At 38.9% G+C, this 17,580-nt stretch overlaps 2 protein-coding genes across 2 annotated transcripts; both read right to left on the reverse strand.

Annotated features, from left to right (window-relative positions):
- Positions 1 to 1,358: 1,358 nt before the first annotated feature.
- Positions 1,359 to 14,097, reverse strand: LOC140935405 (uncharacterized). Its single transcript, XM_073384958.1, has 6 exons — positions 13,382 to 14,097; positions 11,830 to 11,924; positions 8,190 to 8,346; positions 8,024 to 8,087; positions 7,248 to 7,531; positions 1,359 to 1,626 (listed from the first exon to the last, which is right to left on the reverse strand). Exons 1-6 carry the CDS (start codon positions 13,994 to 13,996, stop codon positions 1,414 to 1,416), a joined length of 1,428 nt encoding a protein of 475 aa, XP_073241059.1. The 5' UTR covers positions 13,997 to 14,097; the 3' UTR covers positions 1,359 to 1,413.
- Positions 4,610 to 7,195, reverse strand: LOC140935404 (uncharacterized). The gene is made up of 2 exons (XM_073384957.1): positions 6,671 to 7,195; positions 4,610 to 6,437 (listed from the first exon to the last, which is right to left on the reverse strand). The coding sequence occupies exons 1-2, from the start codon at positions 7,158 to 7,160 to the stop codon at positions 5,293 to 5,295; spliced, it is 1,635 nt and encodes a 544-aa protein (XP_073241058.1). The 5' UTR covers positions 7,161 to 7,195; the 3' UTR covers positions 4,610 to 5,292.
- Positions 14,098 to 17,580: the final 3,483 nt, after the last annotated feature.

Consider the following 17,580-nt stretch of genomic DNA (forward strand, 5'->3'; position numbering starts at 1 on the left):
ACTGCGGATTGCAGCTTTACAGTCGAAAGCTAAAAGAAAAGGAATTGAAAAGAGGCCGTGAATTTTTACCTGCGCCAGAACTAAGAAAATAGTTTGGGACGTCATACTTTATGTCACGTGATCATTTTTCATTTTGTTTTGTTGGTTTGACTTGCAGTTAAAAAACATATAACAGATTTACCAAATTTTCCACACTTGAACGCCTACATGTACATTCTTTAAGCTTTTAAGCTTAAAGTCTGTAAAGAATAATATTTATATTACGCACACGAAAGCAGGTATCATATGACCTGTCAGTAAATAGAAGAAATGTCTCAGTTCAAAGCTTGTTCAAAGCTCATGTCGATATGTGTCTTCTCTGTCTCAGAACTCTTTTGAAAACCTTGTAAGTCCTCTTTGAACTTGAGGTACATGAATTTTATGTATTTCTTCTATCTGAGTGCTATTTTAAGTCTGCAATAACTCTGAACAACTTTTTTTAAACATCTTTAGGTTAAGACGTCTTTTACATGTGTGGTGGTATTTGTAGTAGTATCATTTTTTCCAAGAACTCTTTATATCCCTAAATACTGTCCTCAGTGATAGCTATGACCATTTTTCTTCATTAATATAACTACTCTAACTTGCTCTTTCGAAAATTAGAATGTAGTGCAGACTATACAGGCTACAGCACGTTACGCAGATATACCAGAGACTGTCATTAGCTGGAAACGTATCAGCTGACCTCCACTGAATATACCTGCATGCGAGGGAAGATTGATAGCTGCGCGAGATCCAACCTAGTCTCCGGGTATTCTTGCATTCCAGTATGGCGGCGGCGAGTAAGAACACCTCTGTTGTAGACTCTCTGAAGACAAGGCAATTTTCTCTTCCCTTAACAGTCGTTGCTATTTATAAGACACCATTATAATTAACATAACACTATGAAAAGGTACACTTTTCTATTTGCAATGTTTCGTTCTGCCGGCACTGTGATAGAAACTCTCTGCGGGCGCGGTTTATGAGACACCATTACAATTAACATAACACCATGGAAAGGTGCACTATTCTATTTGCAATGTTTCGTTCTGTCGGTACTGTAATAGAAACTCTATGCAGGCCCGGTTTCAAAAGCCACAGAAGAACGTTTCTCATCTGGCGATTTCCCATTGCAATTTTCACCTGAAAAACAATGCACATGAAATCTTATCGGGAAGGATTTTCATAAAGCTCGAAAAATTCTTAAAGACTTGCAAAGATGTGATGCTAACGCCGCGTGATGCTAGTAAGGTTTTCAAGCAGTTTGATCTAGGATACACACAGTGTAATGAAATGAGAAGATTCTCGTTTAGCATAATATTTTTACCAGAAATTGATTATTGGTATGAACAATTTGTCGTTAAATGCTGTTATTACAATCATGATGATATTTCACTAACCCAAACATTCTCCCGTTTCGCTAGCATGGCTTGTATTTTCGAACGTGTTCTTGCATCTAAGTCTGCAATACTTATGCCAGATATAACCAATAAGGAATACTAGAAACACTAAGCCCAGGCCAATGACGATTGTAATAAACATTGGTGATTTCAGATCACTCAGCATGTTTTTGACCTCTAGTCCCTGCTTCTTTTGTTTTGGGGAATTCTGTAGATAAAGCGATTAAACAAAAAGGTTAGAATCGTTAGATTAGTGCCTGGAATAACGAGGACGTTAAGGTGGCGGGGACAGGTCGGGGGGACGTTGCGTGCATGTTGTCACGCCATTTTATATTTCACCAAATAGAAATGGCTAGTCTGCCTAGATGGTGGATTCAGAATGGGTCAATACTTTTGGCGCGTCACTATTTACAAAGCATTTTAGTCCCTATTCTTCGCGCCGCCTTGCAGCCTAGACAAAAAGAACAAAAGCACCCGTTGAATGAAACAGTCGAGTGCGATAAACCCCTCCAGTTGGAATTTCAAAAAAGTCTTTTAGTCCGATTTACTACGGCGCGAGTCCTCTCACGACTTCGTCTTTTGCTCGGAAGTTCGCTCCGCTCGTTTAAATTCGTAAGGTCCGACTTGGGTAAGTCTACCCTTTAGGCGAAATGGCCATTTTACTTTTCACTTAAAATGAAGCCATTCACGAAAGTCACCCATAAATCGCGGGAAATAAAAAAAGGCTTTCACGGAACACGAAAAGAACCCTTTAGCATGGCATCAATGAATTGATCAGTTAGTCCATGATCAAAGACCAGCCCATTAGTATCACTTTATCAATCGATCATCCGTTAAAGATCATTCATTCATCCAGCCAGTCAGTCAGTCAGTAATTAAATTAATTATTCAGTCAGTCAGTCAGTAAATCAGTCATTCAGTCAGCCACACACTCAGCCAGCTATTCAGTCAGTCAATTGGTCATACAGTCAGTTAGTCAGTCTCTTTTTCAATCTTTTAGTCAGTCAGTCAGTCAGTGTGGCGTTTAATCAGTCAGTCAGTTAGTCGGCCAAACAGTCAGTCAGTAAGACGGGCAATCAGCAAGTCTGTCACTCAATCAATCGATGCAGACACTTAGTCCATTAGGCAGCCAGTAAATCAGTCAATCGTTTAATTTTCTTTGTTCTTGGTGAACGAAAGGCCTTACATTTTCTCTAAATTCAACCCCTCTCAATACGAACGCCCCGTTCTGATACGGACACTTTCTATGGCCCCCTGGCATTGTCTTTTTACGCTATCAACGGCTTTTGACTTTAATAGACCATTCCCGCATTCGTCACAAGCACGCGCGCGAAAACATGAAAGTGAGGCTCGGGTGGACAAACATCAAACATGGCGGACAACACCTTCACTTCTTCGCGCGGTGGCCGTAGCAAATATTGTTGTGTCCCTGGTTGCAAAAGTTCCTTTTATAACAATCAGGGGGAAAAAACTAATATTTCATTTTTTTCTTTTCCTCTGGAGGCAAAAAGTAGGAATCGGTGGCTTTTGGCAATTAAAAGACAAGAAAACAGAGACGGATTTGTTGTGACGGAATACACTAAAGTGTGTGAGCAACATTTTCACCCTGACGAAATTAAAAAACAGTTCAGTGGCAGGAAAGATCTGAAAGACAAGAATACTATTCCTTCCATTTTCAGCTGGAATAAAAGTGCGAGCACACCTAATCGAAAATTACCAAAAAAGAGATGTTCTGAGCAAAATGAAGAAAATATTCAGCCTGAATCAGAACCATGTTATTTAAGCTCTAGGTTGCTTAATGAAGACAATGCAAGACCGACAGAGGCCTGTGAAAATTGCGCTTATTTGAGAAGAGTCGTGGAAAAGTTGGAGGTTAAATTGTCACTTTTGATTAAACAAAAAAGTGACGTTGAAAAAGATTGGAGTGAGCTGAAAGCCAAAATACAAAAACTGGAAAAAGGAAAGTTTACATCCAAGAACATCAGAGAACAAGAAGACGTTTTCAAGTCATTCACTGGTTTTCATCCAGTTAAGTTTGACATTCTTTTTCAATTTTTAAATCCTGGTGAGAATGCTAGTAATTTGAAATACTATGAGCCTTCAAAGAATGGGTCAGATGAACCTGATGAATGTAAATTTACTGAAGGAAGTAAGCCTGGTGTGAGCCCTAAATTGGATGTGATTGAACAATTGTTTATGTTTTTGGTGTGGTTAAGGTGTGGATTTGGACAGAAACATCTGGCGTGGTTATTTGGACTTGGCAAATCAACCATTTCCCGGTACTTGATCACCTGGTCAAATTACTTGTACTTCTGTTTGGGAAATATTCCCATATGGCCTTCTAAAGATCAGATTGTTTCATCCACGCCAATGTGTTTTAAGGACACTTATCCCTCAACAAGATGTATCATTGACTGTACAGAAATCTTTGTACAAGTGCCTTCTAGCCTAACTACACAGAGTGCCCTTTACTCACACTATAAGCACCATGTAACATACAAAGCTTTAGTGGGCATCAGTCCTTCTGGAGCTATAACTTTTGTGAGTCAGTTGTACCCTGGATCGCTGTCAGATAAGGAAATAGTTTCCAGGTGTGGTATACTACACCCAGAACTTTGGGAGAAAGGGGATTCAATTATGGCAGACAGAGGATTTACAATCCAGGAATTACTTGACCCTCTAGGAGTTAAGTTAAACATACCTGCATTTCTTGATGGCAAAGAGCAGCTTGACAAAGAAGATGTTGTATTTAGTCAAACAATCGCCTCTGTTAGAATCCATGTAGAACGTATTATTGCTCGCATTAAGAAATTTAAAGTCTTAAAGACTGAAATTCCACTAAATATGAATGGGACCATAAACCAAATATGGACAGTGGCTTGTCTTCTATGTAACTTTATGGACCCGCTTATTAAACAATAATAATGTTATGGTTTTATCATCATTTCCTTCAAAGTGCCCAATGATTTACAAGGATCAAGTTGGTTTATGAATAAATACCGAAGCTGAATTTTCGCTTTTCAAGACTAACTAACATTTCTTTTGTCAATGAAAACACTTTCCCTTTTAGAATAATTGATATTTTGCAATAATTGAATTTCCACGATTTTCAAACAGTACCTTTCTTGAGATTATTACGCAAATCATTGCTCTCATAGAAATTGAACAGAAATTGTTAAGTAATTGCTGAACATGTAATACTTTTAATATTCTTGTCATGGAAGTAATCTTTTTTAAGAATTCTATGAAATACTCCTTCTCGTATATTTTCAATAAAATACAGTAAAAATATGCATACAAGAACCTAGATTTTTCCAACTTAGCCTAAATAGGTTCTTATAGAAATGGTATTTAGTGGGATTCTGGGCTACTTAGGTTCTTAAACAGGCTCTTAATTTTGATAGGGGTACTAGTGATCAGCACAGATAACTACTCTCGGGCATATGAGAGAGATCTGTATTCTTAATAATAATATTGCATTGTGTAATCCAGTATTGGCAAAGACATGATATGGTTTTCATTTTAGTTCATTGTTTGAATCTTACTGACTGAAACCTAGACTAAAAGTTTTTCTCCGTATTTTCATCTGTTTCATTTTTGTAAAATATTAACCTATTGAAAATTTTAGGCTAAATAGGTTATTATGAAAAGGGGGTTTAAAATAAACATTTTAGCCTAACAGGTTCTTAAATTTTAGGTTCTTATACGTGGGTTTTTACTGTACTGTAATAACATTGCAACGAGCAAAGTAACCTTATCCTTGAAGCCCTAACACCCATCAACAGGAGTCTAAAAGCTAGATACTATGGAAAACTGGTACACGTTGTAATGTCACCGTTTGCTCAGGCACAATGCACAATATACTAAACTGCATTTAGGCCATGACCTGAGGAAGAAACCACTTTACATAGAAGATGTTTACTTTACATACTACTTGGTCAAAATAATCTTTATTAAATGGAACCCTTGTGATGATCATCCCTTTAAATAGGTAGACTACAAAGTCAACCCATTCTAAACCACAGAAACCCATAACTAGCTGGACTTGGGTGTAATATCCTAGGTGATGATCTTTCTTCAGGTTGGGTTTACCATCAACTAATTCAATGTAAAACGATTCATCTTTCATTGCCTCCTCTGGGGTGTGGTTCTTCTTTCCCTCTGGACATTTCATTTCAATTGTCCCTATCTTCCCAGATGAGGAACATGGATCAATAACAAGACCATCAGGACTGCCTTCAAGCCAAAACATGCAAGGGGGAATCACCATTCCTGTCTCTCTCAAGGTAATTGGCCTCTTCAAATAGTGCTTCATGACATCATAATATTTTTCTCTTGCAACTGGCTCAAATTTTATGCCATGCTTTAGCTTTCTCTGCTGAATTGCTGGAATTTCATCTAGAGGCTTAAATGGCTGGTTAAGTTCCTTGGCAAGATTATTGAAACTTCGTTTCCTTACATATATTCTGTGACACACAGATGATCCAAGTCTATTTTTGCGGTGTTTTATCCACTCATCACATTCCCTTTGCTTAACAGTCCTTTTCTCAATATCAATACTTTCTTGGTGAGTTACTCTTAAGTGTTCAATGAATGTTTGTTGCACAGTACTGAAATGAACAGCTTCAGGTAAATCTGGGAAATGGAATGGCAAGCTTACTTTGTAAATGTCACTTGAATCGGCTTGAGCAGGGTTAACTGCCGGTTCCAGGTTAGTGACAACAGTGAAATTGAACTCCAAAGAACTTAAATGAAAAGAGAGGGGAGATCCAATGACCACTGGTCCATACCTGGTGTCTATATTAGTCAGCAATTCAGGCTTTTTTGGGATGACATGGGAAAAACCAATAAGAGGATGAATTGATTCCAATTCCTTTTGCATTACTTGAACTCCACGGATGTCTAATCTTTTTCTTTCCTTGACTCTTGGATCATACAGAGTTGGTTTTATTCCCTTGTTCGTTAACTCCTTTTGAACTGATGTCTTCATTATGGGTTCTTTAGGTAGACCTTTCTCACCTTAGAACAAGAACAGAAAAAAGTTTGATCACTATGTGAATAACGCTTAAGTCACTTCAAAACTTTCAGACACATCATACAACTTTATCAAGACGTGCTTCAGCATGACCTATGCTATTATCAGTTTAATTCTTCTGCTAGCAGACGAAAACCGAACATGTTAACTACTTGCGTGAGCTGCCCAAAAGTACAGGTAGGTACTTACAACTAATTGAAATCAATTTATACTTTACCTGGAATACCCCATTTCCTTGACATACTTGTACATGCTGCTTCCTCGGGTATCCTGTCAAAGTCTTCCAAAGAGTAACGAGCGAGTTCAAGTAGAAGACTCATCACATGATTACAGTATCCACTTTTGCCAGCTCTGCAAGTACAGTGTGCTTCCCGTACATTCCCAGATGTTACATCGAGTGAAACTTCTAGTTCGTGAATTTCTCGAGTACTCATGCTGGCACGACACTTTGCTTTTACCATAAACGAGTTACCAAATACCTTCGTATACACTGTGTCTGATGAAAGATACCGTTCTTCTTGAAATTTTAAGCCGCGCTTCAGGGTTTTTTTAATAGGCTTCGAAACGTCGTCAGCCTTTCGTTTGCCACTATTGTTCCGGTGTTCATCTATCTCTTTCCTTGTAAACACTGGCAAGCTTTTAAGAGACTTACACCACGGGATATCTTTCGCAGTTTGCGCCTTAGGCTTCTCGGTGTTGTCCGCCATGTTTGATGTTTGTCCACCCGAGCCTCACTTTCATGTTTTCGCGCGCGTGCTTGTGACGAATGCGGGAATGGTCTATTAAAATCATACCTTGATATCACCGTCGAACTTGGAAATAACCGCGTATTTATCGTCTTTTACTATGAATTGGACAACTTTCTTGATGCAGTTGTCCAGGTTGCTTTCTTCCCAAAAAGGATTGCTTTTGAATGCCACTCCATAGCCATGCTTCTCCTCAAAGAAATGGACAACAGATAACAAAGGATTGTTCTTTTTCTTGATGTATTCCATGGCTGTAAACACTTCCTCCATCATTCCCTCTATCGACTCGTCATTAATCAAAGCGTCGTAGGCCTCATTAAGGTCTTCAAAAGCTGAGTACATATAAAATAAAATCAGTATACCTGGCATAGATATCATCAGTGACACTGAGAGAGTCTCTGTAAATTGCAGACAGATCTGAGATACAGTACTACCCCTCGAGTTAGCCTGAACAAATTTGCACAAATTTAGCCTGTTGAGGCTCTTAAACAGGTTCTTCATTTCTGAAGAATAAAAATTACATTGTAGTTAGGAAAATCTAGTGCTATTCACCCTACTCCTTGCAAAAAATTGCTTACCAATAAAAATCATTAAAAACAAGTAAAAATAAGAAAGATGAAAGCATTGATGATTTCCTACGAAGTTCTCCTTCAGCACAAATGGGTTATTCTAGAACAAAATAAGAGCTTGTTCCTAACTTTAGGCTAATCAGGTTCTTTTATAGAGGGCATCTAACTGACGAATTTTAGCGAAACAGATTTTTTTAAACTCGTTCTTAATTACTTGCAGGGTAGTACCGTAGGTTGGTGGCAATAGACAATCACCTGTGACGTTCGCACCAAGGTTCACCGCTTTCTGCAATGCGATGCTATCTCTTGCAGCACCGACCTAAAAAACAAGGAGGATTGTCAATGCCCTCTGTCGTTAGGATGCTGTGACCAACATCAAGTCGGGCTCGACAAGAAATGAAATTCTCAATGCATTATGTACCTTTATTCCTGCGATCACACCAACACTCTCCACTGTAACACTTGTCAAAGCACTGGACAATGTGGCCGTCAAAATTGAACAGATGGTGACACCAATCATTATCCAACCCACAGCGAACAACCGAGCCGCTACAGACCTCGGCGTCTTGTCGCCATATCTTCGAAAAATAAGGCATTCAATCAATTCAAAATTATTAATGTTAGCCTTCTTCTAAGAAAATTGCTCCACTGCCATCATTTGTCTAGCCTATCACCTTTTCGGAATACCCTAGGTCCTTAGCTTGGTTTATTGCTGGCGAGCCTTAGGGTTGATTTCCTCTGCCGCGTAATTTTTTCGTGCGTAAATGAAATAGAGGCAATGTATGAAACCACGCGTAAACCTCACTGAGTTGACACTCGCTCAACTTTCACGCTTACGCGTGACCGTCTATATATTGCCTCTATTGTTTACGCGCATAAATATTACGCGACAGTGGAAATCAACCTTTAGGCGAGGCAGCACACTGAATAGCGGGAAAAAGCCGAAATTTGTCGGATGTAAGATCAGAAGCATGCGCAGTCGATTTGTTTTCTTATTATCCGGGGTATTCACTCCTGTGCAATGACATCACGTAAAACACACGTGAACGAGATCGTCCAGAGAATTCGAGTAAATTTCCAGCGTGCAAGCAGATTGTAAACCTGTTAAGCCTTTGGTGTAACTGCTTTTTTATTTTTTAGATGTCTTTGTGTGCTTGTAGAAGTATTCATTATGGTCTCGATCCAGAGCGTTTTAGTGATGAATCTCAAGGAAGACGAGAGGTTTTATAGGTGTTTGGTTGCTCTATTTGTCGATTCGCGAATAAATTGAGGTGCGAAGATATCGATCGAATCTTCCTTCATCACGACTGGAGATACATGTAGTTTTTTCTTTGTGCATTCAGCAGAAGTGATGTGACAGGCAAAAATTCTTCTCCTCGGAGTACACTGACGACTCTAGCTTGCTGGTGTCAGGCAAAAAAGAGGAGCAAACCACTGAGCTTTCCGTCTCTAATACTGAGCGACTTCGGTACCACAATCGCCCGTTGAGGCGTGAAGTTTGATCGTTGTGTCAAAACTCTTTCCGTTGAGGTAAACAATTCAGCTGATAAAGCTATGAATATATGAAAATCATATATGTGAACTGCGGAGTGAAGAATTATATGAATGAAAATCATCGCAGTTATATACGCAACTTCTGCAGTTGCGAAAAGATAGTTTGACCATGAGTCGCTGATTTGCCCATTGTGGCGAAAGAAAAGCTTGTATCCATATGGATTCAAATGTGTATCGCTCTTTTTTAAACCTTTAAGACAAAAGAAAACTTCTCGAGCACCACATTAATCATTCACCTCCGTTTGCGAATTATAAAAGATTGTTGACATAGTAGAGCAGCCAAACACATAAAAATATCTTTGTTTTCCCCGGGATTCATCACTTGATCGTTCGTGACCTCGATGAAATATTATTTCCATAGGCATATAAAGAAATCTAAAGGTGGATTCATAGTGCAACATACGCTATAGCCGTCGCATTTGACTGTTAGAATTTTTCATTGTTCTTAAGCCTAAATACAATAAAAAAAAATTCAACAGGCAAATGAAACAGCTATACGGATATGTTGCAAATGAATCCAACCTAAAAAATACAACTAGCAATAGTTCTCACTACATCTGCTCCCGCCTTGAGACGTCACAGTTATTTTGCAATAAATCTGCTAACGTTTAATTCGCAATCTCTTTATTTCTATGCTCTTAGGTTATGACATTTTAAAACTTTCCGAAAAACGTAATAGTGATTAAGGTTGATCACTGAGCATAGTGATTAGGCTAAGCACTGACTCGAAATGGTCAGCTTTCATTTACTGTTAGGTTTTTAACCATAAATATATAAAACGACAGGTTAATCTGTATGGCGCGTTATCAGGGTCTCTACTAATCTCCATCCGTGGACGGCCCGGACCCCCGGAGTAACTCGCACCTGCATTTAGGCCCATGTACTGACACGGAAAGTTTCTATCTGCCTCAGTTAATAAGGAGGCTATCATGTCGAGGTCAGCCTGCACTTCCTCATAAACTTGTGCTGCATGGGCAAATCTTGCCAAATGACGGGAAAGTTGCTGTAACCGGAACAAAGCGTAATCGACTACATCGTCACCGACACCTTGTTGCAATCTCCTGGATAAATCTAACAGAATTTGTCTTACGTCAGTCAGAAATTGAGACTGCTCCGGCCTAAGTTGATTTTGCGCCATTTTCGCGAGTCTTTCGAAACCTGGCTTAGTGGCCAGGCGTTAAGACGTCATAACGGCTTAGTGACCAGGCCCTATGTATCTGATAACGCCTGGTCGAAAGAATTCAACTCGAAATGCGCGTATTCAATTCAAAATGCCTTGTTATCGCAAATCTCACATCCGGCTGAAGGAAGTTTCCAATTCAGCAGTTAGACTGGTTACAAGTAACAAAAGAAATAAAAAGAAAACAAAGTATGTATTTGTTTTGAATTTTGAACGATTTGTGTAAAGACTTTATTACACAAATTCAACAAGCATGAGAGCAGGAGTACCTTTTACCCCATTCGACTGCGTTTCTGTTTACTTGTTGTTTTGCATTTTGGCAGCAGAGGGTATTTAAGATTTCTTTTCTTGGTCAATGTTTAAGTAATGTTTTTATTTACAATTCAGAAAAAGAAGAGACTTTTTTTTTCAGCAGAATGAAATGCCAGGAGAACATTTTATTTTAGGAATAATGACGGAGTGTTGCCGATATTTCTATGGTGCAATGATGCCCGAATGTAACTTTTATTCACAATTCAAGCTGGAAAATAACGTAAGTTTGCAGAATTAAATGACAGGGAACATATGATTTTAAATTCATAACGAAGGGTGTACCTTTTTTATTTTGACCCTGACAACGCGCCATAAATTTGTACGTTTTTTTTCGCATGGCTCGGTGGCTCGCACTGTGTCCTAACTCGATCATCTGCTGGCACTCTGGAAATTTTGAAAGGCTTACCCACCCTAATTCCCAGGCGTCATTTTCATTTTCTTCACTTAATTTATTTTTAAACTGTATTCTCCGTATTGTCTTCCAGCTCTGATGCCCAATTGAAACTCCTAGTTAATATACTTTAGATCAATCATTTTACATTCAGTGGGAAGAAAGGCGCTTAAATCGCTCCGATGCTTAACTATTGGGTGGATAAATGCATGCATGGAAGTGCTTTGTTTCAATTTTATCCCTCGGTTTAATTTTAATTCCCGTTTCAAACTCATCATATTACATTTGCCTATCCGAGACGAACGGCTGGGAGAAAAAAACTCGCTCCGACCACGTGGCCTGAACAAATCGGCCGCGCGCAATAATGAGGCCTAGGGACTAGGAATGAATTTAAATCTAGGATAAAATTGAACCAAAGCAGATGAACGCCCAGCACCAGCCTTCAAAAGTTGTAAAACGCTTTATAAGCCAGAACCCCTTCTCCTCGGTAACTTAACATTCATTCCCTAGATAGACAGCCTGCGTGCCGGCGTATCCTATTTCCTTTGTTGATCCGCCAGTTTGGAATCAGGATTGGTTTGGAACAAAAACATGGCAGCCGTTTCATTGAACAGATGTGCTTACCCAACTGTTGACATGGTAACAAACGCCCACCAGAAGCCATCAAAAATCCCGCTATGAAGCGGCTTGCCAAACTCCTCGGTATTTGTCTTCATTTCCTGTTTGAATTTAACAAGACAAGATTCGTTCGCGAAGATTACAGTCAAGGCAGGTCAAGCGTACCTCCAAGATTCTATTAATGAATTGATTATTTCAGTGAAAAATGAATGCGTTAGTCGTTCCCGAAATTAGTGTCAAATTCAAATCGGTATTCCTGCACGCGTAATGAGCAGTGAATATTTTACGAGAACTTCTCTGTATCTGGTCAGATTGAAAACCTTTGAATGGATGAATTTTCTTAGGAGACATTTACATCAAATTCAGGGAAACTGAGCAGGTAGAAATTTCGTAACTGAATCGCGTGTGAATTCAAGGCTCATTAAGCATGCAAGAATGCATAGACGAAAGAATGCATACAACTACCAACGGATTGAACCTTCGAATAATAAATTCATTAATGGAATTTTGGGGGGTACGCTTGACCTGGCTTGACTAAAAATTGCATAAACTGGCTTTTACAAGTAAGTTGTTATGTTTTCCAACGGTCCTTTTACGGTGCCTTTTACAGCTTTAAACGTTTTCGCATATTTTCCCCTGATGAGGGCTTTTATATTGTCGAAACGCAAGAATTTATTTCTAATTAACAGCGCTCAACTAACTACTTCCCCTATCCTATAAAATGGGTAGAGAACGAAATCAGACAGTTTTCTTTCTAAACGTCGGCCTATGTTCATACGTCACCGAAGGACTTTTCGACCGGCTGAAAAAATTGACCAAACACTTCGCTCACATGATGGAACCGCTCAATTTTTCGCTCTCGCAATTTTTGCAACTTTTTTTTTCAAATCGGCAACTCGGTCTGGACTTCAGTGATCATTTATAACATGACAAAGAACTGCGAAAAACCGCAGCTAACGCGGAAAATCGTCAGACTTGCGATTTTTCGCAATTTTCGCAACTGGCTTTCAAAAAATCGCCAACCTTCCGTTTTTTACAATTTTTCGTTAACACCCGAAAAATCGTAATTTTTGCGGCTGCGTGAAAATCTTGGACATAAGTGTGTTAATTTTAACTTTTGTCAACGGTTTTACTATTTTCTTATGCGCAGTCCGCAAAGGTAGAGATCGGACGTCTCCAAGCTGAGCAACAACGTATCCATACAACTAGCCTTTAACGTACAAAAATTTAGACGCCGGTCAAATTTTCAGCCGGTGCGGTCGAAAATTTGACCGGTGTCTAAATTTTTGTACGTTAAAGGTGCGGTTGCACTTTGGAGTTCCAAATTTCTGAACGGCTAGGTGTCTAAATTTTTCGTTCGGGTAGCGTGCGTCAGGTTTCATGTGAACGGAACACCTAAACGCATGAATTTTTAAACGGTCGAAAATTCGTCAGACACTTGTAAACGTAGCCTCGATTAAGCTATTCTAACGAGTAAACGCATTTTAAAGGCAAAACTAAAAATTGGGAAAATCAATATTTCACTGAGGTCCAGTTCCAATTCATGTTTAGTACTTACCATCATCCAGACAAATATCCCTGCTACAAACGACAGCAGCATTGTTAAGGCAACAATGGGGAGACAGCTGCTAATGACATTCCAAATTTCCCTATTCCTCATCATCCATGATGAATGCTGTGTTAGATTAGATCTTTGGATGAGGACGACTCCAGGAGAATCCAAAATTTTGATGAAAGGCAGGATCATTTTGTACGTTTTGTCCTCATCGCTTTGCACAGGAAGAATAAGATGAACTCTATCATTAAGGAGAAGGTCGTGAAGTTGAGATCTGTTTAGTGCTTGTGTTTTGAAATTGATTCTTGTTTTGTTTCCTGCTTTAAGTTTGGCGCAACACTTCTTCAAAGCCAGATCAAAAACGTGGTGAAAAATCCCTCGTACTTCATATGCACTTTCACTGGAATTTGTCGTGAATGGTGGTCTTAACAACCATGATGCGTTAAGCTCCGTTGGGCAGTTGGGTATGGGTGGCTCGGGTGACTCACGAGTATAATTCTGGCTTGGGGTCTCTGGGCCATTGTACTGTTCCAGCATACGATCTACAAACCTGATCGAGTCTTGCGAAAAAATGGAGCAGGCCATAGTTGTCACAAACAACAAAACAAATGGAAGCATCTTCCTGAGCAAAAGCAAAATTAACGGTAAATATGAACAATAATCCGCCAAAAGAGAGGCCAATTTGCTTTTTAAACAGCTTGGTTAATTTATTTCAGAAGCTCTAGATATGTTCTTTTCTTACCGCTGACATAATGAGAGCATACTTATTTGGGAATGGATGCAAATACATAATCACTTATCTCACTCCGAGTGCAAATTGACTTGTTGTGTAAGCTGTTATCACGCGACTGGTTAAAATTAAGGAATTAACTCGTGGCAGGTGCTTCACTGAAGCTTTTATGATCGCAAGAAGTAGATTGTTATACATTTATAGCTATTCTTAGTGTCAATAAAGAAGGCATCTGGATGCAAGTTTGTTTAATTCATCTAACTCATCTGCCATGCAGTCTCGTTATATGGTCGAACCTTTACACAGGAAAATTTAAAAGCGGAGATCGCTTATTTTTATTAGTACTTCCTTTGCTGAAATGTGTTTTCATCAACAGGAAATTTTATCAATGAAAGAAGACGTATTGTAGACATTAAAGAGAACTCACCGAAATGTGGATTTTCTGGAGCACAAAAAGAGTCAATCTATAAATGTAATCCTTAAGTTTCCTCAGCTTGTTCCATCTTCACTTGAGGCAATAGAAAACAAGGCAACGACTTTAAAGGGGCCGGTCCATATTTAGAAAGAGCGAGGGCATGTTCAAATTCCCTGTACACTCTCCTTTTGTGAGGCAGGAAAGCAATACCAGAACTCTTCGCAATTTGAATTTTCAATAACGTTGTCCTACTAAAAAAGTGAAAAAAGTAAGAATTAGGCTTACTAATACATGAAACCACTATAGGCTGTATTTGCTCGCAGCATAGCCGTCGTTGAGGCGTAAAAAAACAAAAGTAAATGAGACGGCTGTACGATTATCTTGCAAATGCATGCACCCTTAAGTGGTTTATTTGTAAGTAAAATCAATTCCTATTTGGCTTTTTACATTTACATCTTTTCGTTTTGACATTTTTATATGACAACGTTACTGCAATTAGGTGTACGTGCAAGAATGATTTAACCATTCAAGAGAAAGAAAAGCAAGTACCTGTGCCACTGAACTCGTTAACCCTAAGAAAAGACCGAAACCACTGATAGTCCGGGGCTTAACTCGAAATTTTGAGTGCACTTTTAGACACAAGCATGAAATTTGGTACACTGATAGTAGTCACCAATACAAGGATTTTCAGATATACTAGTGCCAAGCCGTTAGTAGGTCGGTTTCCATAGAAACCACAATTTATTAAAATTCATAAAAAATTAATGAATTCAATTCATTAAATTATTTGTCCTGATTTCATGATTTCACTCAGTCAGCCAACCTGTTTACCACGTACATCTTGTTTATAACACGCCATTTGACCTTAACTATGCGTTGCTATGGCGACGGTAAGCAAAGGAAAACTAAACCTACGACGACTGAATAAATTAATGTGCCTTCAGTTTGTTTGATTATTATATGTAATACAACTAATATCTTTGCACATGGCTTTGCTACGTAATTGATTTCACATTTTCGTTACTTAATAAACTTATGGTGATTCTCTAGTTTTGCCACTGTGCATCCCTCACTGCGCATAACAAGATGGCCACCGTGGAAAAGAGCCTCTGCAGAAACATGATTAAAATGACCTCAATCGAAGGGAAACGTCTGGCTCAGATGAGTCTCAAATTGTTGGAAATAAGCCTTACGTAAGCGGTATGCGTGTTGCTGAGTTAAACTTCCTCATATTTAAGCTTCATCTTTATCACATTGTGTCCTAATTGCTTTACCTCGATGTAAATTCGATAATATCGAATTTTTCAATGCTTTCTTCCACCTTCCACGTAAATGCCGCTTTGAAACTCGCCCCAATCCTCCCTCAAAATTCGCAAGAAATGCAGGTGGTGCGCACTATCTGCAGCTCTACCGGTGACCCTTATTTTTCTTCATTATTTTAATAATAACAATTCTTCCTTTTAATGGCAATTCTATGACCAGCGGAGAAGGAAGCTGTATCACACACTGTTAAGGCATGGAACGCAAGGAGAAATGTCGAGTTAGATGGACCAAAGGCTTTTAATTGGAAAGAAGAGTGTGGGTAGGATATTTCCTGTCCCATAAGACACTCAAAATTCCTTGAAGTATAAAGAAGCCTGTGTCAGGCTCCAAGATAGTGGAAAAATACGCTTAATTTCGAGTCATGGTTGACTAGTGAACATTTTCTACTGCATCAGCTACATGGACTGTCATTTTAATGTCTGCTTCTCCTCCGTGCAAACAGACGCATTCTTGACAGTGTACGTTTGATGCTGTAGATTAGTTACAGGAAATGTTTCTTATGACATCATGCAATCCGGTTTCACGGTCCTGTTGAACGCATCGCGACGAGACTTTTGCCACATGGCAAACGACTTGATAATGTGGAAGCTGAATTCCATCTCCCCTGCAGTCAACTGCTCATAAAAATGAAGTTAAGTCTTGTTCAAGAATAAGGTATCCAGCAAATGCAAGAGTAGTGCCGTTTCCAGTTAACAGGACACTGAGGATTTTCATTCCTTCTGGCAAATAACACATTGAAACCAGTCAGTTGCTTGAGGTAGCGACCTGTTTCCTTCGTCTTCAAATTAACCTATTTCTTACTTATTTTTTTTTAAACCGACAGTTTTCTCTGTTATGAGACTAGAATAGTTTTTTTATAGCTAAACCGAGTCGCATGCATATTTACAATGAGATAGCACAAACTCTTACCATCCGAACCAACTCAACCAAGAGAAAAGAGAGAAAAGGCATGTGAACATAAATTCCAAAGTATGGCCTTCATTTATATATGAAAAGAGGAAAATAACAATAACAATTCGCATCCAAAATTAAACATGTGTATATTTTTGTACCTCTACATGTATTTTGAAATAAAACGTCTTCCCACGGTACCCACATCTTTCTCCTCTCCAACACGAAATTGATCCACCTCTTTCTTCTTTTCTTCTTTATTGGGCATTCCTCGGCAAAGAATGGAATCTTATGCATCGAAATATTCTTCTTAGAGTCCGCTACCTTTTGCAACGTGCTGCGACATATCTCTTACGCATTTTCAAAGGTACATTTTTCACGATCGAGAAAGATACAACCAAATCACTTGGCTTGAGAGGAATAAGAGTTCTTGAAGCTACGTCACGGCGAGAGGAGACTAATGCGCAGTGGTGGAACAAAATGGCAGCAAATTTCGAAGACTTGAAAAAATCATTAAAAAAATCGCTTTTCGTCGGAATCAAAAATTTTTTTCGGGAAACGTCATTGCATGACGGGTAGATTCGGACGAGAAAATAGGAAAAATTCGTTATTTCCACTTTAAATCTAGAAAAAGAGCAAGAAAAATAACTTCGCGGGGTTCTCGGGTGTGAAAATTTCATTCGCTGCTAACTAGCTGAAATTGAAAAATAAAGCTTGGCACTATATCAGGAAATCACCAGCCTGGGAACGTAAATATTCCTACAAAGTTTGGCGCTTGTATCAAAAATCGCATGATTTTCTAGCTAAGCCGCCGGACTATGAGCAAAAATCTGAATAAGATTC

This window comes from Porites lutea, chromosome 4 (genome assembly GCF_958299795.1).
Source record: "Porites lutea chromosome 4, jaPorLute2.1, whole genome shotgun sequence".
Taxonomy (NCBI): domain Eukaryota; kingdom Metazoa; phylum Cnidaria; class Anthozoa; order Scleractinia; family Poritidae; genus Porites; species Porites lutea.

Excerpts from the sequence above, each read along its gene's own strand:
- LOC140935404 (XM_073384957.1), bottom strand. The coding sequence starts at position 7,160 with ATGGCGGACAACACCGAGAAGCCTAAGGCGCAAACTGCGAAAGATATC. Across the intron at positions 6,438-6,670 it reads AAGGAAATGGGGTATTCCAG|GTGAGAAAGGTCTACCTAAA; the intron begins GTAAAGTATAAA and ends TCTTGTTCTAAG.
- LOC140935405 (XM_073384958.1), bottom strand. The coding sequence starts at position 13,996 with ATGCTTCCATTTGTTTTGTTGTTTGTGACAACTATGGCCTGCTCCATT. Across the intron at positions 11,925-13,381 it reads GGATATTTGTCTGGATGATG|GAAATGAAGACAAATACCGA; the intron begins GTAAGTACTAAA and ends AAATTCAAACAG. Across the intron at positions 1,627-7,247 it reads AGTTCGACGGTGATATCAAG|AATTCCCCAAAACAAAAGAA; the intron begins GTATGATTTTAA and ends CTTTATCTACAG.